This window comes from Embiotoca jacksoni, unplaced genomic scaffold (genome assembly GCF_022577435.1).
Source record: "Embiotoca jacksoni isolate LCO1_2020_lvr unplaced genomic scaffold, fEmbJac1.0.p SCAF_1, whole genome shotgun sequence".
NCBI classification, from domain to species: domain Eukaryota; kingdom Metazoa; phylum Chordata; class Actinopteri; family Embiotocidae; genus Embiotoca; species Embiotoca jacksoni.
The window spans coordinates 26,669,384-26,692,939 of NW_027185229.1; the positions used below are offsets into that span (position 1 = coordinate 26,669,384).

The window sequence follows — 23,556 nt, forward strand, 5'->3', positions numbered from 1 at the left end:
CAACAACAAAATCTGCTAAAAAATGTGGCCGGTAGAATTTTTCAGACTATAGAAAACAAAAAACACGCATATATGATAAGATGATCAATGCAATTTTCCGAGGTGTCGACGTAATGACGTCATACCGTTAAATGAGAGTAAGTGCTTCACAGTGGCAGGCTCAGAGAACTGAGAGATCATTTTTAGTTTTGCTTTTTTTTTTTTATATTTGAAGGCATGCTGTTACTGTTAATGCTGACATAAATCTACAACACTTTTTTTTTTTATTGAATTGTCAAAATCAATCAGATATTTTTCAGTATTTTGTCATATTGTCAAGAATATTGTTACGGCAAAAATACCCAGATATATCCTGATATTATTTTTTATATTATTATAATAATAATAATTATAATTATAATTATTATTATTATTATTATAGGTGGAGCTGACCAACATCCAGAAGAAATACTACCGAGCTATCTTGGAGAAGAACTTCTCCTTCCTGTCCAAAGGAGCCAACCAGCACAACATGCCCAACCTCATTAACACCATGATGGAGCTCCGCAAGTGCTGCAACCACCCCTACCTTATCACCGGTACACACACACACACACACACACACACACACACACACACGCTGTCATCCATAATTTATAGACAGACACTTCTCTCTCGCTCTGTCTCACGCCTGACCTCATTATTCCCGGTTCGTATGCGCACCTCCTGGATGACATATTAATGGTCGTGAGCAGTTTATTGGCTTTTTATAATTAGACATCATTTCACAACAGTAACATGTTCTCAACCAACGGGAAGTCGAAACAACATGGGATGTTGAAACAGGGGTGTTGAACGAGCGATAAACAAACACGCGTGTGTTCGAGAACACGGAAATGTTCTTTTACTGTGAATTTTTGAAAACGCCAACTATCGCTTAGTTAATTCACTGTAAATGTCGTTCTGATGTTTTTTTTCCACTTAAAGAACTCTAAATTGTGAGACACATTAAGGTGAAAATAAGAAAGAGGAGGATTTTTTACAAATGTAGCTCTCGAAAATGAAGTCGAAATCATGAAAAACAGTCAAAATTTCAAGAATAAAGTTGAAATTATATTTCCAAAATAAAATTACATTTCAAGAGAAATTCTGTCCCTTTTAGCACATAAACACAGTTTGGTAATAAATATCAGGCCAAAAAAATTGCATCTATTCAGAAGTGAAACTGCACGAACTCAGAGGAAGTGGCCGCACTCGTGCAGAACCACATAGCTGGAAATAGAGAGATGCGAGGGTATCCATGGTAACACCTGCGCACAATACAAAGAGGAAATGTGGTATCAGAAGCCACAAAGATTTGATCCAATTTCATTTATAATATAATTTCAACTTTATTCTCCACTTTAAGAATTTTTTTCTTGTACGTTTCACCTTTTTTATCAAACGGCAAAATGAAAAAAAAAATAAAAATAAAAAATCCTCCTGTAAATTTTCTTTTTCAATATGGGCCAAATTCACCGTTGTAGAAAGGCCTTGGTGAGTTTGAAAAGCACTGAATATATATTAAAAAATGAGAAAAATCCACCTGAACTCGCCTTTCTTTACCTTTCCTCTCAGGAGCCGAAGAGAAGATCCTGGAAAGCTTCAAGAAGTACCACAGTCCGGACGCGCCGGACTTCCAGCTGCAGGCCATGATCCAGGCGGCCGGGAAACTGGTGCTCATCGACAAGCTGCTGCCCAAATTGCTGGCCGGGGGACACAAAGTCCTGGTCTTCTCCCAGATGGTGCGCTGTCTGGATATCCTGGAGGACTACCTCATACAGAGACGGTGAGGGGGAGGGAGAGGCGGGTGGGGGAGGAGCAACGAGTAAACCTTATTATTACCTTATTTTTCTCTTGTTTTTTGAGGAAGGAATATCCGAAGCTAGAATAAAGAGAATTGACATTTGAAATAATGTGATGCAACATTTGTCTTCGTGTGTGTGTGTGTGTGTTTTTTTTTTTTTCTTCCCCGCAGCTACACGTACGAACGCATCGACGGCCGCGTGCGGGGGAACCTGCGGCAGGCGGCCATCGACCGCTTCTGCAAGCCCGACTCGGACCGCTTCGTGTTCCTGCTCTGCACCAGAGCCGGCGGGCTGGGAATCAACCTGACGGCCGCCGACACCTGCATCATCTTCGACTCCGACTGGAACCCCCAGAACGACCTGCAGGTGGGCGAAAAAACAACAACAACAAAAAAACAAAACAACAACCTTACAAAAAATTACGAGTAGAATATCAGGCTGCTGCAGGAATGAATCCGTGCCGGCGTTCGCACCGTCTTTGGGGACTCGTCGACAAAACGAGCGCTTCAAAGGACGACGTGAATAATGAAGGGAACGTGTTCTGATGTGACGCTCGTTTCTTCATCCTGTCAAATATCAAACCGCCCGATTAGCTCCGCTATCCGACTGGTTCCCATTGATCTACTTCCTGTTTAATGGTTGTGACTGTTTTTTTGTTTTTTTTTCTATCAGGGGACTTTGTTGTCTTTGTTGACGTGTTAAATGTTGAATATATTATCGTACTTCGTGCCGTGTTGCATTTAGCCGGTTAAATTTGCAGCCTAATTAGTCGCTCAAGTTCAACTGCAGGAGACTTTGATCTTGCAGAATTTTTAATAAACTTGCTGTCAACTCCTAAAAAAAATAAAATAAATAATAATAAATAAAATGATCTTTTCTTTAAAAAAAAATGTTGGGATAATAACCGACATAGAAAGAGTTGAATAGACATTTATTTAAAACAACAACAACCTGCTTCCGATTGTTATATTGATAATATAAAAGGATTCATCTTTATCACATGTAATGATGGAAACTACTTAAAGATTTTGTCAAAAACAACTTTGAAAAGTATTTTGATGTTTTTATGGTCATAAAAATGTATTAGTGAGATTTGGCTTCAATATTAGGGCTTTTGTTTTGGGAATTAAAATTTGTATTAGGTTTTGAAAGGTTTGGTACATGACGTACATATATTATTGTTTTTAGGATACAGTAATGTATATTTGTTTTATATTATGGAGGTAGACTCCAGTACATAAAGAAAAATAAACAAATGAATAAAACCCAAAAGGAAAAAAAACAAACAACGAAACAAGTAGAAAACACGTCACACGTATATCCTCATAAATGACGTCACACCTCAGGATCACATCGTCACAGAGATCATTTATGATTATTCAGACCCATCCGTTTCCATGGAGATGCTCCTCCTTCCTGAATCGCCTCTTATTCTACTGAGCATCAACCCGTTCTTATTGCGCTTCCGTTGCCTTCCAGTCTTAAAAACAAGGTTTTTTTTTTTTTTTAACATCATAACATAACAGTTATGCTAAATTCATCTTTTGTTACAAACATTGTGAAAATCTGACATATTTACTTTGATTAAAAAAAAACATTTCTTCAGTTCATTCATAAAAAAAAAAAAAGGGAAAAAAAGCCTCCTGAAGTATTTTGCCAATCCAGCAGTAAAATAAAAACGCTGATTAAGCTGTTTTTTTTTGTTGTTTTTTTTCCACTCGTTCTCAGGCTCAGGCGCGCTGCCACCGGATCGGCCAGAGCAAAGCGGTGAAAGTCTACCGGCTGATCACCAGGAACTCGTACGAGAGGGAGATGTTCGACAAGGCCAGTCTGAAGCTCGGCTTGGACAAAGCCGTCCTGCAGGACATCAACCGGAAGGGAAGCCTCAACGGGGTAACGGACGACGTCTTAAGATGAGACGCCGCGTGCGGACGGTTTCCGACGAGTGTAATTTCTCACGCGTCCCGTCTTGGCAGGTGCAGCAGCTGTCGAAGCTGGAAGTGGAAGACTTGTTAAAGAAAGGAGCGTACGGAGCGCTGATGGACGAAGAGGACGAGGGCTCCAAGTTCTGCGAGGAAGACATCGATCAGATCCTGCAGAGACGGACGCAGACCATCACCATCCAGACGGAGGGGAAAGGATCCACGTTCGCGAAGGTGAGAATCCTTCAAAACATGGAAATTGTTGTTGAGATCGAATATAAAAGAGACTAAATATTTGTTTTTCTGTCCTTCAGGCCAGCTTCGTCTCGTCCGGGAACAGAACCGACATTTCTCTGGACGACCCCAACTTCTGGCAGAAGTGGGCCAAGATCGCCGAAGTGGAGATCGACTCCAAATCGGAGAAGGTACTTAGATTTAAAGAAATGAAAACAGACAGAAATAACGAGAGTTACAAAGACTGAGGAGGTGTAAAAAAAAAAAAGAAGAAAAAAAAAAATCACAGAACTGACTGAAAGAAAACGGAAAGAGAAAAAACCAAACTGAGAAGTAAAAGATGAAAAGCATTAAGCGCTGATGAGGAAATTGATTTCTATCCAGCTGAGGCAGAGTGGAGGAGAAGGAGGATTATTAGTGGAGTGGATGTAAAAAAAAAAACAAAAAAAAACAAGGTGTGGAACAACATCAGGCAAAAATGGATTTGATCCAAGTTTGAGAGCACAAGATGGAGGAGAGGAAAAGAAAGTAAACGAAGGCAAAATGAGGGAAGGAAGGAAACGCTTCTTTTTGCCTCTCCTCTCCTCTCCTCTCCTCTCCTCTCCTCTCCTCTCCTCTCCTCTCCTCTCCTCTCCCCTCCCCCCCTCTCCTTCCTAACAGATGGGATGCCTTAATGACTGAAGCAGATTGCAATCCAAACACTGCTAGATGTCTTCAAACATTATATATGTGTGTGTGTGTGTGTGTGTGTGTGTGTGTGTGTGTGTGTGTGTGTGTGTGTGTGTGTTCACCATGACTTCATGCCTCCATTCTCTTAATACCTGAAACCAGTGAATCGTTTTGTATTTTTTGAATTTTGTTTTTTTTCTGTCTGTCGCGTCCTTCTCTTATGAATAAAACGCCGTCATACGTCTCCTCACCTTCATCTTCATCTTCTCCATCTTCCTCTTCACGCCTGAACGACCCGTTTTCCGTCTCCCCATCGCAGGAGTCCCTGGTGATCGACACGCCGCGGGTGAGGAAGCAGACGCGTCACTACAACTCCTTCGAGGACGACGAGCTGATGGAGTTCTCGGAGCTGGAGAGCGACTCGGAGGACCGGCCCTGTCGGACCCGTCGCCTCGGCGAGCGCAGCCGGCGGTACCTCCGCGCCGAATGTTTCCGGGTCGAGAAGAACCTGCTCATCTTCGGGTAGGACCGGAGACTCTTCATTCACGCACGGTGTCCCGTGGTCATGTTTTGGTACACGAGTGTCAACTTCGATGATTTAAAATACAAAAGAGCAAAATATCTCTCTTATGGAATTTACAAAAAAAGTAAAAAATGAAACCGGTTCTCATCACACAAGTATCAGGATGATGCACTCAAAACGCCCCCCCCCCCAAAAAAAGGAAGTGTGAAATGCTGGAACACTTCTCCTTTTGTTTTTACCCTAAACGTTCTCCATCTTGACTACCTGTAGAGAAAACGTGGCGGAGCCACCGAGTTTTTTTTTTCTTCTTCAAATTAAGCCATCTGAGGAAGCTGCAGCGAACAAACGTGTTCTTTCTTTTGCACTTCTGCATGCCGGACGGAAATAATCAGCGTGTTTATCAAGTGTGGTTAAACAGAGGAGCACGAAAACACCGTTGATTTCTGGGTAAAATATTTGCTGAATTTCCTCTTCCTTTCTCCGTCCTTCGCTCCCGTCTTCTCCAGTTGGGGTCGGTGGAAGGACATCCTGAACCACGGCCGCTTCAAATGGCACCTGGCAGAGAGAGACATGGAGGTGATCTGTAGGTGAGTATCGCAGGAGAAACCATCAAATGTCCCGATTTATACAGTGAGATTTAACAGCAAAAAAAAAAGTCTTCATATTAATGAATTACGTGTCCGTGAGACATGTACCAGTAAAACCTCCCTGTGTTGTTGTGGTCACGCAGGGCTCTGCTGGTTTACTGCCTGAGACACTACAAAGGCGACGACAAGATCAAGAGCTTTATCTGGGACCTGATCGCACCCACCAAGGAGGGCCAGGACCAGGCGCTGCTCAATCACTCCGGTCAGACCCTCCGCCGCTTAGTCGGCATTATCTGCATCGTTGTCGTTCAAAGGTCAAGGTCAAGGTCACCGCGACCTCAATGCTACACGTTGTTGTGAACATGAGATCTCTGGAACGCCCTCGACGGAGCTCCTTCGAATGTGACACAATTGTTCACTCGGCCTCGAACTTGAACTGGCTAGGGCTTGGTGGTGAAAGGTCAAAGTTCAAGGTCACCGTGACCTCATGCCCCTCTCATCCGTCCGTCCCGTTCCCGTGAGCGCACTAGCTCAAACAACGCGTCGGAAGAAATTTCGTGAAACTTTGCAAAAACATTCACTTGATACCAACGGTGACCTGATAAGATTTTGGTGGGCAAAGGTCAAAGGTCAAGGTCACTGTCCTATCCCAACGCAATATTTCAGGAACGTCTGGAGGGAATTTTCTTTTCAAATTTGTCAATTGTTTTCAACATTTTTACTCAAAGCTAAACTGATAAGATTTTAGTGGCCAAAGCTCAAAGTGATATCTCAGATTAACAACCGGTGAGCTCTTTGCCATCTGCTGTGTTTTATGCACGTAGATAAACACAATCCAAAATAAATTTGTAATGTAATGTAACTATTTACCCATGAACCATAAGTTATTTTTTTTAATTTTTTTTTTGTTTTTGTTTCTGTGTCGCAGGTCTATCGGCTCCGGTTCCTCGGGGCAGGAAGGGGAAGAAGCTGAAGACCCAGCTGAGCGTCTCTGAGGTGAAGAACGCCGACTGGCTGGTCCACTGTAACCCCGAGGTGGTGCTGCAGGACGAGAGCTACAAGAAACACCTCAAACAACACTGCAACAAGTCAGTTCACTAGCTCTTACGCTAACTCAGATTAGCATTAGATTAAACATTCATTTATTCCCTGAGATTCTCTCCCAGAAACGTCTTCACTAGTTTGTGAGATGATGACGATTTGTGTTTTGAAGCAACTCTTAAAAACAGCTTTTTTTTAAAAAAAAATTTAATCTTTGATCATGTCTTATTTATGAGCCACACAACAACAGTTTAATTCTGACCTCTGACCTCATTAAAGTGAGTTTTTTTAGGGACAGTAATTGTCTATTAAAGCTTTTATTGTGGTGCATTTATAATTCATAATCCATATAAAAAGTTCAAACCCTCCCTCCTCTTTGTTTTGTTCCTCGACAGGGTGCTGCTGAGGGTGCGGATGTTGTACTACCTGAAGGTGGAGGTTCTGGGCGAGGCTGCCAATCAAGCTGCAGAGGGGATACCTGCCAGGTAACGGAGCAGCGTCCTCCACTGACTACCTGCTAAACAAGACTTTAGTGTTTGATCACATGCTCGGTTTTATATGTTGGTAAACTATTATTCATTCACAGATTTTTTTTTTTGATTTTTTTTTTTTTTTTTTGGGGGGGGGGGGGGATGTTTTATCTTCCTGCTTGTTTAAATGTTTTTTGTCAACTGAACGGCGAGATGTCAAAATGTCGTTTGATAGATTTCCGACTGACAGTTTTTTTTCCGGGATGTTCGGTGTCCCGACTTGACACTGACTGACAGACTGACTTGTGTGTGTGTGTGTGTGTGTGTGTGTGTGTGTGTGTGTGTGTGTGTGTGTGTGTGTGTGTCTGTCGACAGCAAACTGGAGGTGCCGCTACCTGACATCGACTACATCGAGATCCCGGTGACGTGGTGGGACGCCGAGGCTGACAAGTCTCTGCTCACCGGAGTCCACAAACACGGTGAGAGCCGTCAGAAGGATTTCTGACGAGCGCTGCCGCTTGACAATCGTTTTCCTCGTCGTGATTTAGAGACGATTCAGTTCTTAGTTGTTTACAAGACGATTTTTACAGCTCGACATCAACAGCTTGTCAGCATTTTTCTTAGATGCTGCGTTTGAACAGTGATTCAGAGAACAAACATGGAAGGCAACTGTTATTTGTTCGTTGTGCTTAAAGCTAGAAATGGCATCAGAAACACTCTCGTGTGTGTGTGTGTGTGTGTGTGTGTGTGTGTGTGTGTGTGTGTGTGTGTGTTTTAACGACGTGTCCGTCTGTCACTGTTCGCCCTCTGACAGGTTACGAGCGGTACAACGCCATGCGGGCCGATCCAGACTTGTGTTTCCTGGAGAGAGTCGGGATGCCGGACGTGACGGCGCTGTCGGCCGAACAGGGAGGAGGGGAGGCGGCCTCCGACATGACGGACAGGTACGGGACGCACACGTTTACACGCACACGCGACAAGAACCGAGATAACTCACACATTAGTGAATGTTAGCGTACGTTAAAATATATCATTTACACGGACAATCACACATTTTCGTCCTTTTCAAATTGTCTTTTTTTATGTTTCTCTGACAGTTTAGTTTTTAAATGTGAATTGTTGTAAATTTGATGTTTGATAATATGATTCAAAATATTAATGAAGACTTTTAACCAGGTTTTAACTCAGAAAGCCTTTTCAAGAGGCCGTAAAGCATCGACTTACCTCGAGACCTTCAGGGTCACGGTTGATAAAATGCGTCGGTGGGCGCGTCTGTTTGAGTGACAGGCCTGTGGTGCAGTCAGGTTACGGCAATCGGTGGGCGGGACGAAGCGCCGCCGGGTTTCCAGTCCTACCGAATCAGATCCACCGCTAGCTCCTCCCCCCCAGCTCGCCCAAATGTTGAAAAAAAAAAATCATCTTTTCATGGTCTAAAAGTCTGTATTACACATGTTATTTAAGTCTGGAGCGATATGGATGGAAAACGCAGCATCGCACAACCTCGAAGGGCTGATTGTAATTTATTTATTGTTGATAGTCGCAGCAGGCGCCAACACGGGTGCGAAAAAACCCGCATCCGATGGCGTGTCTGTTTTCCGTCGACGCCGCCACCTCGCTGCCCACGCTGCCCGCTTTACACGCAGGGTGCGAAGAAAACACACATACATGCAGATCAGAAATTGCGAATTTTTACCGCTGGTTTCACTGCACTCGCAAGTCTTGCGAGAAGAAGCGACAGTGGGGAATCTTTTTTTTTTTTTTTTTTTTTTTTTTTTTTTTTTTTTTTAAATAGCCAGAAAGGAATAAGTGACAGAAAGAAAGAAAGAGAGAGAGAGAGAGAGAGAGGAGTCAAAACAGATGACAGAATAAAAAACGCAGTGTGGGAAAATTATTTTCTGGGTGCTGCCGACGCTCCGGCTGATGGAAGCGGCAAAAAAATAAATAAATAAAAAGAAGAAGATGAGAGGCGTGTGTGCTCCGATGGTGGGGGAGGGAGCTTTGATCCTCTTCTTGAAGGTAATTGAAGTTGTCATCCGCTTTGTTACCTGTTGGACCTGCAGCTGCTCTCAGCTCAGCACGGCGGCGCAGAAGATTCTTCCGGTCTCACAATGTTCGCTCCGCGGGGGTTCCCAGGTTTTCGGGACAGGATATATATAAAAAAAAAAAAAAAAAATCAAAATAAAAGGAAATAAAATACACTGAGGGTTGATGTTACGGGGGTGACATTGCGGCGCCAGGAACGCGGCTGCACCGGAAGTCGAGCAGTTGTCGGAAAAAAGTGTTTTGGGTAAATTATTTTCTTTTAATTGCTGCCCGAGGAGTGTTTATTTTTTTTTTTTTTTATTTTCTATTCTGTTAAATCCACACTCGCAGCGCAGGAAGGAGTTTTTCTTTTTTTTTTTTGAAAACAGATATAATAGCCATAAAAGTTTTGAAATGTTGACTACAGAGTCCCGAGAAAAAGAGCAAGTCGTACCGCCGTGGACTTTTATTTACAGCTTCTCACCTCTTGTTCGTTGCCTTCTTTTCCTTTTTTTTAATTTTAGCGTGTGCAAAACCGAGGAGGCAAAGGACGACGCCGAGATCAAAGCCGACGGAGGAGAGGACAGAGACGAGATCAGCAAGGTGAGAAACGTTCTCCTGACACGGGACATCTTCACTCCACAGACAGCCTGTCAGTCGATAACATACTCTTTTAATGTATTATAGAATAATAATAATAATAATAATAATAACTAATAATAATAATAATAAACTTTAATAATCATAATAATACACTTTATTTATACACCACCTTTCATACAAGAAATGCAGCTCAAAGGGCTTCACAGCAACAGAATTACATGCAGTGTTTCACAAAAACTGATGTAAAGGAACATTTAAAGATATTGAAAAGAAATGAAATGCATAAGAACCGATAAAATACAAAAGAAATATATAAGTATAATAAGTCTAAATTTGTAAAATTGCCAGAGAATTTTTTTCTTACATTTTTGATGCTTTCAGTTTGAAGGCTTCTACTTCATGTAAAAACATGATCGTTTGATTTGAGCAGATAATAGATGATATTGTAAAGAAATTTAAAAAATAAAATCTAATCTGGCTTTTTAAAAATATTTTTACTTTATGACGTTTCACTTATTCTTTTTAAAGCGCAGTGGATTTTTTTTTTTTTTTTTCTCCCCTATCAGGACGAAATGAGAATATGAAATGTCACACGTAAAAGTGAAATATGAATTTGTAATATCTGTCATTGTTGGGGGGAAATACAAACAGATAAAAAAAAATATAAAGATAGAAGTTTCAAGATTTCCGCTTATTTTGAGAACATTATCATATTATTTTGATTTTATTTTATTCTATTATTATTATTAGTATTATTATTTTGTAATTATTTTCCTTTGCTTTGTAATTGACACAATGTCAAGATCAGTGATTTCTCAGTGTAAATAAAGGTTGATAAAGGTCATGATGATACAAAAAAATCTTACGGTCCATTTTGAAGTTTTAGCTAAAATATATTCAAAGATTTTTGGCGATGTGGAACACAGTTAAAACCTGTTTACCCAGGATGTTATTTTGCATATATTTTCCATTTTCAGAATATTCTTACTTATATTGACCATAACCATACTGCCCAACCTAATGACTGAGTATCCGTATAAAAGAATTGATAGAAAATAATTGTTGCTGCTAGTTATGTAGTAAAACTTGAAATATAAAAGTAGTTATATGTCATTTTTATTTTGGTGATATATATATATATATATATATATTTTTTTTTTATGATCCCGGGTCATTTTTGCGTATGTTTTTTTTCGTTATAGGAGGAGGAAACCTGCTCGAGCACCGATACCTCGGACAAGCCCGACAGCACAGGTCCAGGTGAGACACCAAAGAAGCGTCTTTACATTTCAGATCGACCGTACCGCTCGGGTTTTTACTGAGACTGTTCTTCTGGAACTTTTTCTTTTTTATGGACGGCTTAATAACGGCTCGCGCCTTTGTGGAGGTAATCGGAGCGATCGTTTGAACCAGTAATTTTCCTTTTTTTTTTTTTTTTTCCTGTACCGAGTCTGACATCCCTTCAGATTGTTTGAAATAATTTCCCCTTTCCGCTGGATTACATCTCACATCTCCCCTCTTCTGTTCTGACAAGCGGCGATTTCTCACCATGTTTTTCTATCGAAACCAAATCCATGTCTCACCGCCACTCTCTCTCTCTCGCTCTCTCTCTCTCTCTCTCTCTCTCTCTCTCTCTCTCTCTCTCTCTCTCTCTCTCTCCCCCTCTCTCTCTCTCTCTCTCTCTCTCTCTAATAATGTGGTCCAAAACATCCCGTATCCTGACTCGGAGAAACTTTGTCTTTTCAGACTCTCAGATGTCCGGCGACTTGTGCGCCCAGGATGGAACTCTGGTCACCACGACGACGACGACAACGATGACGACGACGACGACGGGAACGACAGGGACCGGTGTGGCGTCTCTCCACGTGGTCCAGGCCCGCCCCCTCTGGCCCACCGGGCCCGCCCTCACGGCCCGCCTGCGGCGCCTGATCACCGCCTACCAGCGCTTCACGCTGCGCCGCGAGCCGCTGCTCAGGCACGACTACCTGCTTCACGACGGCCTCGTCGGCATGGGGATCGGAGGGGGCGGAGCCGCGCACGGTCATCACGCCGGAGGGCCGCTGGCCTGGCAGCTGGGCGAAGAGCTGAGGAGGTGCTCCGTGGTCGCCACCGAGCCGGACCCCCTGTTTCTGGAGTGGCAGAGGAGGTAACAATAATACTGTGATGTCAAAGTTAAAGATTCTTGTTTTAGTGTGTGTGTTGACTACAAGCAGCGACGTCACCCGTTGGTTTGTCAACGGCCGTTATGAACCCGGAGTTCGGAGCGGTTTGGAGCAGGAAGTGACCATATTTGGGCGAGCGGTGGATCTAACTCGATCTGATTGGAAACCCGGCGATACTCCGCCCCGCCCACTGATAGCTGTAACCTGACTGCACCCCAGGCCTGTCAATCAAACAGAATCGCCCCCAGAAACACAGCTTTTTGAGGCTTATTTTTTAATTAACGACGGGATTATTTTCAGATGGACCTCCAGAAAACGAATAAGAAGGGGCGACTTTAGCTAAACAACACCGAGATAACTCGTGGAGAAATTTTATTGACTTACGAGACCAGCTGAATGGGAGTCTATGGAGGCTTTTTGGAGCCAACCTCTAGTGACACTCGGTGGTATTGCAGCTTAAGGCACTTCCTCATTTTTCAGAGCCGAGAGTGCTCAACAAACGTCACCTGACAATTCATTTGTAACATTTCTTTGTCCTTTTTTTTCCCGCCATGTCTTAAGGTGGACTCGCCGAGAGCAAGCCGACTTCTACCGCACGGTGTCGTCGTTCGGGGTGGTGTACGACCCGGACAGGAAGACGTTCGACTGGTCCCAGTTCAGAGCGCTGGCCCGACTGGAGAGGAAGACGGACGAGAGTTTGGAGAGATACTTCAACTCCTTCGTCAACATGTGCAGGACAGCCTGCAAGCTTCCTCCGAGGAAGGAAGAAGGTATTGGCTGTGGAAAAAGGAATCTAAATATTACTGACGGGTTTTTATGTGCTTGTTTAAAATGTCGCTGAGAACAGGAAGCGCTGCTTTTTCCTGTTTCGTATTGTAGCAACAGTCGGTCGCTTCCACGAGTACAATCACAGTCAAACACGACGTTAATGTCGTCATTCAGGCGTCCTAAGTAGTGAAAGGGTCCCGGCTGCAGACCTCATGGCCTTCCTGGGGACCCTTTTACTCTGCACCGATACTGACTCCTGCTGGTGGAAGGATTCATTTGATTCATTTAGAGTCGAGAACATTCAATTTAGATCCAAACCCGCTTAACAAATCAGATTTTTATTAAGTTCCAAAGAAATGAAACACGAGATCAAAGTGTGCTCTTATTTTTGGGGCAATTCGCTCGCAAAATATACAAAATTTTTGTTCGCGCGATCTCCGTTTCCACGGCAACACGTGGGGTCTGCCTAAGAACTGGAAAACATTCAAGTCGCCTCAGTGGACTCTTACGTAACGTACGCAATGTTTACTACTCCGGGAAGTAAGCCGACCCTTAGCAACCGCCCCAGCAACAGAGGTGGTTTCTAGTCCGTTTGTATTGCTTTCCAGAGATCGTTTCTCAAACTGAATAAATACAGCACATAGAAACGCTAAACTGCTCAGTCTCGTTGTAAGTAAGATATCTGATGGAAAAAAAGATGTATTTTTTTTTATGATTTTAGCACCGCATCATGTGTTAAAACCAAACCGGTCAAGCCAACCGCCGCCGCCAGCGTTTTTATTTAGTGCGCGACTATTCCGTGGTGTTTCGAGACGGGAGCTCGGAGCGACAAAAAAGGACCCCCCCCCCCAAAAAAAGACACAATTTCATTAAAATGGGTCACATTTAATAGACCTATAACAAGGTCAAAACAACATTATATTGCATGTTGTTGCCGTTACGCTGATTTGAGCACGTTCCGAATGTTCAGTCGACCAATCGGATCGCCCGGTCGGCCACTTGCGCTATAATAATAAATTGGAGGACGTACAACACGCATATTTTTAATCTGCCGCACGTGTGTGGGATAAATCGCAAACTCGTCAAAGACGGGAGCGACTCTCACGCAAACACACTCAAACTAATAAATCCTTCTTTTTTTTTCTCGTCTGGCTCCTTTCATCTCTGCGTCTCTCATTTTACCTTCTTTCACTGCCTCACCTCTTCCTTTCATGGTGTTTCTCTCCCCCCCCCCCCCTCCTCTTGTTATCTCCCAGGCCTGGTGGATCCCGCTGTGCTCGTGGAGCCTCTGACGGAGGAGAGAGCGGCGAGGACGTTGTACCGCATCGAACTGCTGCGCAAGATCAGAGAGCAGGTGAGGCCTTTGAAGAAAAACAAAAGCGACGTCGCAAATAGTCGACGTTTCGCCGTCACGACTCTGAAGTTAGAAATCGAGTTCAAAAGTCGATCTCGAAACGCAACAGTTGTTTTGCGTGGACTCAGTTCAGAGCTTGTTTGATGAACCCGATTCAGCTCTTCTGACTTTTTTTAAAAAATTTTTTATCTGTTTTGTGTTAAAAACTAACTTTCAAGTCAAAGCCGAAAGATGAACGTCCTTTAACGTGTCTGGAAATCCGTGTTTTAAAAAAGGCACTTCCTTAACTTATCATTTTGTGTCACAATGTAGTCAAGACAAGTCAGTTTTATTTACCTATTGAATTACATAATTCAACAATTCCCACGTAAGCTGGGGGGGAAACAAACCTCTGACAGATGGAAGGAAAAACTCCCTTTTAGCAGAACCGGGCTCAGAGGAGACTTAAATGTGCATATTGTCTACACTTTTAAAAGTAATGGAGATCATTACTGGTTCATGGTTCCCCCCTTTTGGGAACGTCCGAGTTGAGAGCGTTCACAAACATGTGGCATGGCAGCCCCGAGGACGATGTCCTCTATTAGCATACGGACAAGTAAAAAAACAACCTCGTAGTTTTTAACCAATAGGAAGGAAACATTTCATGAAAATTTGCTTAATTTTGTTTTTTTTTTGGTTTTACACTATCAGTGTTTTTACGGTAAATTTTTTAAGCGTTATGCTTTTATTATTTGTTAATAATTGAGAGGAAACAGGAAATAAGTAGAGACACTGTTTTCTGGTCGGCGCACGTTACTCAGGTTTAACACTGATGGTGTTTTTTTTTTTGGAGTCTTAACTTTTCAATGAAATTGAAAACTTTTTTTTTTTGTACATTTTGTAACAATTACTGATGATAGTAATTTGACCTCTGACCTGCACCCCTCTCTCAGGTTCTCCGTCACCCGTTGCTCTCGGCCCGCCTCCAGCTGTGCCGCCCCTCCCTCTACCTCCCCGTGTGGTGGGAGTCGGCCAAACACGACCGCGACCTCCTCGTCGGAGCGGCGCGCCACGGCCTGAGCCGCACCGACTTCTACCTCCTCAACGACCCCCAGCTGAACTTCCTGGAGGCTCACAGGAACTACGTCAGGGGCCACCCTGCTCACCTTCATCCTCAGAGTCACCATCACGCTCACCACCTGGCAGCTCATCCCGGCATGTCCTCCTCTTCGTCCTCGTCACACCCGCAGCTGCCTCATCCTCACTGCTGCCTGTACGACTCGGGAGTCGGTCACCACTCCCCTCAACCTCCCGAGTATCCCCACCAGTCCTCTCACCACCACCACCACCACCATCATCACCACCACCACCAGCAGCACCTCGGGCCTCCGTCTGCTCCCTCTCCTTCCTCATCATCCTCCTCTCACCTTCACCCTCCTCCGCTGGATGCCCACGACTCGGCCTCAACGAGTCTGGGAATAGTTCCCGGGTCGCGGGGCGACTTCCTCGACTGCCCTCCTCTGGACGAAAGTCTGGAGCTGGGAGCGCTGCAGCACGACGCCATGTCCGCCGAGGCTTTGCACGGCGGGAAGGCGTCCAAGGACGCCCTCAACGGTTTCCCCTTCAACTCGGCGGCGGGGGGCCAAAGCATGCTCAACTCGTACGGCGTGGGCGGAGCCGACCTCGACTCCAAGCTGAGGAGCGACGTGCTCGTCGGCGAGCAGGGCTCGTCGGAGGAGACCGGGCTGATGGCGCCGTCGGTGGAGCTGGATCAGCTACAGGTACGCGCTGAGATTTAGTGATCAATTCTGCCGTTAAGATAATTTTATCTATCTGTAATTGAAATGCATGAAAAGAGTATTTTTTTATAGTTGATATTTTTTTTTATCGTTTTTAATGATTTATTTGCTGTTTTTTCTTCTGTAAAATGTTAAAAGATGTCCCAGAGCATGACACAGAACTGAGGATCAAACAAATGCTAATTATTAATTAGCTATTAAAATTGCTGTCTGAATTTGTTTTTGAAGACCGCCTAATTGCTAAAAAGACAAATTTTCTGTTTCTTTGCTTCAACATCTTCCTCGTCTCTTTTCCCTTGTTAAATTACTCGTGTCACCATCACATCCCCCCTCCCTTCTCCCTCCAACCCTCCGCACACACACCTCCCCTCCCCTGCAGGCTCCCTGGGACAGCACGGACCACACCAGTCCCGCTCACCACATGTTCAACGAGTCCGATCCGATCCTGGGTCCCTCCGCGCTCGAACCCGGCTTCCTGGAGGAGGAGGACGAGGAGGCGCGGGGGGGAGACAGAGTAGGGGAGGAAGGCGGGACTCTGGAGGAGTGTTTAGGCCTCCCGCCATCCTCCTCTCCCTCCCATCCGTCGGCGGGGGACTCGGTGGAGCCGCTGTCCTCCAGCTACATGCTCTTTAAGGTTTGGTTTTGCCATCTAGTGCCCAAAAAAAAATAACTCATTGCACAGACGGTAGACAAACTGCTAAAAAAAAAAAAAAAAAAAAAAAAAAAGGGATTATTAAACTAATTAAACTATTAAAATGGCTTATTGACATAAGGACCATCTTTAAAAGTAGCTCATAATTCAGTGATTTCAGTAAAAGTAACGGTTGTTCAACATTTATTGTACCTCAACGCTGTGACATAGAAACCCCCTGCTAGCTTCCTGGCAGCCTAATTGCAGAGCAACACGCCGGCCACTTGCTGAGGCTGCGGCCGAGCTGGCAATTATAAATCAACCTTCAGGCTTGAGTAAATCTGACACTTTGATTTTGTGTGTATTTATTCAGGACATTGGCGTGAACGAAGAACCCAGCGCCGACCAAACGGACCTGTCCGCCAGCCCGCCGCTGCCCTTCGCACCACCTCCTCCGCTCTCCCTGTCCGACATCACGGCCCACGAGCCGCAGGATGGACTGGGCCACTCGGACGTCTCGGAGAGCCTGACCAATCCCGTGGAGGAGGAGGAGGAAGAGGGGGAGGAGAGGGAGGGAAGTGCCGGGTTTGAGTTCGATGACAAGGAGGAAGAGGAGGCGGAAGACTTGTCGAGGGGTGCCGAGGAGCTGAAGTTGGAACGACGGAGGGATCGACGTCTGGAAACTGAGGGATGTAATCCGCGACGAGGTGCGTCGATGGTGAAATATTCAACCTGCTGTTTATTCCACAGATCGTTGACCGCAAATATGATATAGATCATGCAGTTTGTAATTTTAGCGAAGGTTGACCCTGTAATTGTAAAAACACCTGAAACCCCAATGGTTTCACACCCTTTTAGACCATTTACAAAGTCATAAGGTGTTGCAATGCTGCTCAGCTCCCAGTGGCAGGTTTAAAACAACGCCGGCAGATAGCAGTGCACACCAGGATTTGTTCTGATACTCAAAGAAAAATGCCAATGTTTCCTCGCACTACTTTACATTTACTCGATGGTTTCTGATCGCAGGTGCAGACCAAAGTCTGGGAGACTTGAATCCAAACATGGAAGTCCCAGAGATGGACGGGATAGAGCCAGAACCGAGCCTGGGAGGAAAGGTTAAGAGGAAGGAGCTCTTAAACCGAGTGTCTCAAGACCTTCAGGGGGGCTTCGACCGGGCGGAGCCTAAAGAGGACTTGACCCGAGACGTCGACCCTTACCTCGGAAAGCTGGAAGAGGAGGGCAGCCTCGTGTGTCCCGAGTCTATCGAAGAGCCTGCGGAGGAGGTGGCCGCTTTGATCTTGTATCAGCCAGTGGAGGAACAGACGATGGATAATTCTCTTGACGCCGAAGTGTTGATGGGCAACGCAGCTGGAGAGTTTGTGCAAGCAAAAGGGATCCCGAGAGATCCCGGTGAGGGCGGTTCGGTGGACCGTGCGGACCTCGCTGATCAAGTGGACGAGATCTCGGAGGGTCAGGTGGATCACGTCGATCATGTTTCTCTGATGGATGTTGCGGTGGTACAACCCTGCGATGGGAAGGCAGCGAAACGATTCGACACCAAACCGAACGAGATGGAGATGGAGAACATGTACTCGGTATATGCCCAGCCTTCCCGCGCTTCTGTTTCGGTCCAATCCCCCACAGTCCCATCAAAGTCCGCCCGAGTCCCCAGAGAGAGCGATTGTATAGATGGAGCCAAAGTCTCCTTGGATGAGGAACACTGTGAGGGTTCAGTTGAAGACCCGAATTTACCAGATGGCGGCAGAGACTGTAACGACAGATCCCTGACGTCCTCCCTTGATCAAGACAGCAAAGACAATCTGCTCGATCAAAATGAAATCAAAGTTGCTTCCGCTCTTACTGACGCGAAGCCACTTGATCTGAAATTCTCTGTTTTACCAGACAGCGGCGGTGAAAGAAAACCGGAGACCCTGGTCCTACCAATCAAAGTAGAGGAGACCAAGATGGAGTCCGTTGAGGATGTCTGCCCCGACAGCTCTGAAATCAAACACGCAAATTTCTTTTCCTACGCTGTAAAGTCAGAAGACTTGGTGACTAAAGCTGAGCAGTTAGACTATCCTGTAAAACCCGAAACTTTCGAGGCCAAACCCGAAGATCTGAGCCTTCCCATGAAGCCTGAGAACTTGGACACCAAACCCGAGGTTCTCCAGTTCGTAGCCTACACGGACGGCAGCGAAGTCAAAACCGAAGTCAAACCGTTCGCTCTGGGACTCATCGCCTTTTCAGACGGTGCCAAGCTCAAGACCGAGACGAAGCCCGAAGGTTTGAGGTTAACGGCCTTTTCTGTTACGTCCGCCGTCAAGCCCGAAGCCAAGACGGAGAGTCCGGCGTTCACGACCTACCCGGACAGCTCCGAGGTAAAACCCGAGGCCAAGCCGGAGGGCCTGGAGTTCGCAGCTTTGTCCGTCGTCAAAGCCGAGACCAAGCAAGAGATGTTGGAGGCCGACAGCACAGTCCTGACCCCGAAGCTGGAGCAGGCGGACGGGCTGGCGGACGCCTCGGAAAGCTCGGTGTTGAAAGGCCAAGTGAAGGAGGAGAGGCCGAGTACGCCGGGTAAGAATATGGAGTCTCGGTAAACAGTTCAAAAAGTTAGCTGGTTTTATCATTTAATCTGTGAAATGAATTTTCGCTTTCAAGGCAAAATTGTTGAGTTTAAACGTGTCATCCTCCTCCGTGTAGTGCCCGTGGTGGAAGCTTATGCCGGCAGCCCCCGGTTTGCGACTCCTATTTCCATGTGCGAGATTCCCGACAGCCTCCACGAAGCCCGGGAGCCGACCATCGCTCAGCTGTTACAGGAAAAGGCGCTTTACTCATTTTCCGAGTGGCCAAAGGTACCGGAGCGTCGTTTCTGTTTTAAAATGCCCGTTAAGGTATCTGTATGTCCGACACGTTTAGAAGTTACCGTAGATGGTAGAACGGGTTGCCCGCTAAATCCTACTGCCCCACATGTAAAAGTGTCTTATGGCAAGAGGCTGACACCTCCGATTTGCTTCTGATTTTGGCAAGTAAGCGTACATGGCAGCTCTGCCTCCATTGGTGTGTGAATGTGTGTTAATTGGAAACGTGTAAAGCGCTTTGAGACCGCAAAGGTCTCAAGACCAATTACCGTTTACCACCTCATCCAAGCAACATAACACTTTTCTAGCAGCTAATTGCAATATTGTAAGAAATATTTTTAAAAGGCAGCTCTCTTTCTTTTTTTTAAATACGTTCCTTTAGAAGACTATTCCCAAAGATTTGCTTTTAGTTTTTACAGATTTTAAGCCCAAAAATACCCCGTTTCAAGGTTTCCCTCCAACACTGTCACCACTGTTTTAGATGTCGCTGTATTTTTGTGGCACCTTCGGTGTAATTCTTGTCATCAATGTCGAACCGTTTTCCATCAAAGTTAAGTCCGCTCATCTGATCTTCCTTCGTGTGTCTTACTTCAATTTTGTTGACGTCTTTGCTGCCCCCTGCAGGACAGAGTGATCATCAACCGCCTGGACAGCATCTGCCACGCCATCCTGAAGGGGAAATGGCCTTCGTCGAGCGAGCAGTACGACTCGCCGGGCTCCCTGACCGCCAACTCCTGCCTGGCCAACAGCTTAGCCCAGCACCACCAGCACCACCAGCAGCAGCAGCAGCAACAGCAGCAACAGCAGCAGCAACAACAGCAGCAGCAGCAGCAGCAACAACAGCAGCAGCAGCAGCAGCGGGCGGGTTTCCTCACGACCACAGCATCCAGCTCCGTCCCGGGCCAGGCCCGAGTTCAGCAGGTGAATCCTGGACTTGGGTTTTCCATCCCTCCCCCGCTCACAAGACTACCGAAGGTGAGAAACTCGCTGGGACCGTGATGAATGAATGGATGAATCCCCTTGTTGTACATATCAGTGTATCTATCATCTGTCTACATTTATCTCTCTCTCATACCATGGTCCATACAAGTGGTGTCCAGTTTTGCATATAATGCTAATCATTTTGGCAAAATGCATCAACACTTAGTGCGCCCATTAATTTAATGTAATTTAATTAATTTACCGATTATTCTTCTACGGATTATTATTTTACTTTCAATTATGCTGATAAATTAAAGTACAAAATATGAAGACATTTTTAAACTCGTGTTATGTAAGGACCTTGTTCATTGTATAGTTTAACACCAAAAAAATCTTAACACCCTTAAAACTCCCTTCCGGTTATCAAAATTACAAATCGAGAAAAAAACAACCTCCCTTAATCCCCTTAAAGTGGCTTAAATTTAACTTTTAACACCTTCGATTTGAGTCAGCAGTGCAGATCTGTGAATATGTAAACAGGCTCCAGGTTTAAAACTTGATCCTCACCGGAGGAGGTCTTTAAATAAGCCGAAGCAGACGTCTTCCTTTAGTCGCACATACGCAGCACGTAGTAAAATGTCCAAATGTAAAGCAGGTTATTTCAGGTGTAGTATCGGACACCTCGAAGTCACATCATTGCTTATTTGTCAAGCTTCCTGTCCGTGTAATGTCAATTTTTTTTTTAATATAACATATCGTATGTGTATATTAGACTTTCGGCAGGACGTCAATTTATTATTAATACCCAATTATTTCCGTCTGACTAATTAACAATACGGTGTTCTTTAAAACCCCAAAAGATGGTTTCCAAAATGCTGCGCACCTTAAACCAGGAGGCAGACGGATTATTAGCTGTTTTATTTGACTCATACGTTTGCGGATAAACAAGCCGAGGAAGCTCGATGTTATTCATTGGGTGCTCGAAAAGCAGCTTCCAAAAGATGACGCATCGCTCTCATAAGATCGAAATAAAAAAAATAAAAAAAATTGTTTAAATGTGTGTTGAGTTGACCCGGCTGACAGCGTCCACTGTGTTTGTGTCTCAGTCCATATGTGTGTTTAACAAAGCCATCGTCTCTCTCCCATCCTTGTCTGCCCCTCACCCACCCCGTCCACCTTGACAGTACATGCCGCGGGGCGGCGCATGCGGGCGCGGAGCATGGCGCCTCACCTCCTTGCCTCTCTTACAGGAGAGGCTCGTGGCTCCTCCCTTCCTCCCCGAGCTCAAACGAGCGGGGGGTCGGAGGTCGTTCGACTACGAAGCCGCTGCCGCCGCGGCGGCCGCCAAGGTTTTAGCCGGGAAGCCTGCGTCGTCGTGCCACGCCGCCGCCGCCACCCCGGCCACCTCCAGCGGGGAGACGGTGCCGGTGGTGGCCCCGCCCTCCCACCGCCCGGCAGCCCTGTTGATTAACGGCTGGCAAGAGGCGGCCATCGATCTGACCAAGTCTTCGGGAGAAATAAGCACTACTAGTGGCATCGGGACAAATGAAGCCGTAGGCGGCGGGTGGCGGCGGCGGCGGTCACAAGCTGCCGCCGCCCCCCATCACGGCGCCGCTCCCCCCCGGCTCGGTGGGAATCGACATGGCCGGGATACTGCAGGCCGGCCTCATCCATCCCGTAACGGGGCAGATAGTTAACGGGAGCCTGAGGGGAGATGATTCATTGAGGAGGAGGAGAGGGAGGAGGAGAAATGTGGAAGCTCTGTACTCTGAGTTCACCAAGAGCCGAGGACTGCACCTCCCCGACACACAGGTGGGTGGAGGGAGGGGGGGATGGAGGGGGGGATGGGGGCTTTTTCCTGCCTAATGCGTGAAAGAGAGACGAAGCCTCACTGGGGGACACTTTTGGGGGACGAATTTAAAGTCAAATAGAAAAAAATGAGGAAAATCTGTTTTTCACCCGCTCAGCATTTCAAAGCGTCTGCCTGTGTGTGTGTGTGTGTGTGTGTGTGTGTGTGTGTGTGCGTGTGCGTGTCTCTCTCTCTCTCCGTGTGCAGGGCCGGGTGGAGGTGATCAGCCACTCCTCCGTCTCCTCCTCCACCTCCTCGCCGTCCCCCTCCCCCTCGGAGCGACCGGCGGGGCCCCCCACGCCCTCCTCCTCCTCCTCCACTCCCACGCCCACCCAGACGCCGCCGCAGCCGGAGATCGTGGCCATCGACAGGGAGGCGGCGAGCAAAGGTCTGATCGAGTGGCTGCGACAGAACCCGGGCTACAGCATGGACCTGCCCGCCTTCGCCCACGTAAGTCCGACGTTTTCGGGTGTAAATCTTTTAAGGTGGTGTTTGTTTGTTTTTTTCCTCACCTTTGTGATTTCACCTCCTTGATTTTCTTTTTTCTTCTTTTTTTTTTTTTTCCACCAGTCCGGAGCCGGTCTGCTGCACGGTTTCGTGGAGCGTCCCAAACAGAGGAGGCATCGCTGCAAAGACCCCACCAAGCTGGACATTAACTCTCTGACGGGCGAGGAGAGGGTCCCCGTGGTGCACCGAGGCACCGGGCGCAGGGTAGTGGACTCACGTACACACACAAGCACATAAACGGCATTTATTTATTTATTTGTATTTTTAAACCTTTACCGGTAAAAGTTCAGTCACGGGGAAGTAGCGAGTCTAACTTTGTGACGGGTCTGGTGTCGGGATGGGACACCGTAATTTTTGCATATTCAAATAGTGGTTACGACACAGAATAATCGATTCGTGTATATGCGCCTGCTTGTAATGCGTCACTCCCGCCACCAGGTGGCGGTGATGCGCCTAAACGCTGTTTGCCGGCCGCTGTTAAACAACATAAGGGGAAGATAAACACGCGGCGAATAATCAAATTGCGACTTTCGAATAGTCGGCACTGGTCTGGTGGTTCTGTGGTGCCAAATCTGCTTCTGACTATAAAGCCAGAAAAAAAAATCTTAAATATTAGATTGATATCATTATTATAATTTTTTTTGTCCCGGCATTTCTTCCCTCGCAGCTTGGTGGCGCTATGGCTCCGGCCATCAAGGAGCTGTCCAGGTGGCTGGATGCCAACTCGGAGTACTACGTAGCTCCGGACTGGGCCGACGTGGTCCGACACTCTGTGAGTACGACGCGACGTAACACTGAACTCCTGTTTGCTTGAATTTGCGTTAATTATCG

General features: G+C 46.0%; 1 protein-coding gene across 1 annotated transcript in view; it reads left to right on the forward strand.

Moving 5' to 3' along the window:
* The window catches only part of chd6 (chromodomain helicase DNA binding protein 6), an 81,082-nt gene that overhangs the window by 54,513 nt on the left and 3,013 nt on the right, over positions 1-23,556 (forward strand). The window contains 29 exon segments of the mRNA XM_069150810.1: positions 422-578; positions 1,597-1,807; positions 1,997-2,192; positions 3,555-3,719; positions 3,803-3,982; positions 4,063-4,173; positions 4,971-5,173; positions 5,681-5,761; positions 5,905-6,023; positions 6,690-6,849; positions 7,198-7,287; positions 7,648-7,751; positions 8,087-8,216; positions 9,819-9,897; positions 11,100-11,157; positions 11,644-12,043; positions 12,621-12,829; positions 14,084-14,181; positions 15,114-15,941; positions 16,339-16,593; positions 16,964-17,297; positions 17,617-19,164; positions 19,291-19,442; positions 20,073-20,423; positions 21,554-21,933; positions 21,935-22,181; positions 22,426-22,668; positions 22,789-22,929; positions 23,393-23,497. Of these exon segments, the coding sequence (XP_069006911.1) occupies positions 422-578; positions 1,597-1,807; positions 1,997-2,192; positions 3,555-3,719; positions 3,803-3,982; positions 4,063-4,173; positions 4,971-5,173; positions 5,681-5,761; positions 5,905-6,023; positions 6,690-6,849; positions 7,198-7,287; positions 7,648-7,751; positions 8,087-8,216; positions 9,819-9,897; positions 11,100-11,157; positions 11,644-12,043; positions 12,621-12,829; positions 14,084-14,181; positions 15,114-15,941; positions 16,339-16,593; positions 16,964-17,297; positions 17,617-19,164; positions 19,291-19,442; positions 20,073-20,423; positions 21,554-21,933; positions 21,935-22,181; positions 22,426-22,668; positions 22,789-22,929; positions 23,393-23,497 (7,335 nt within the window).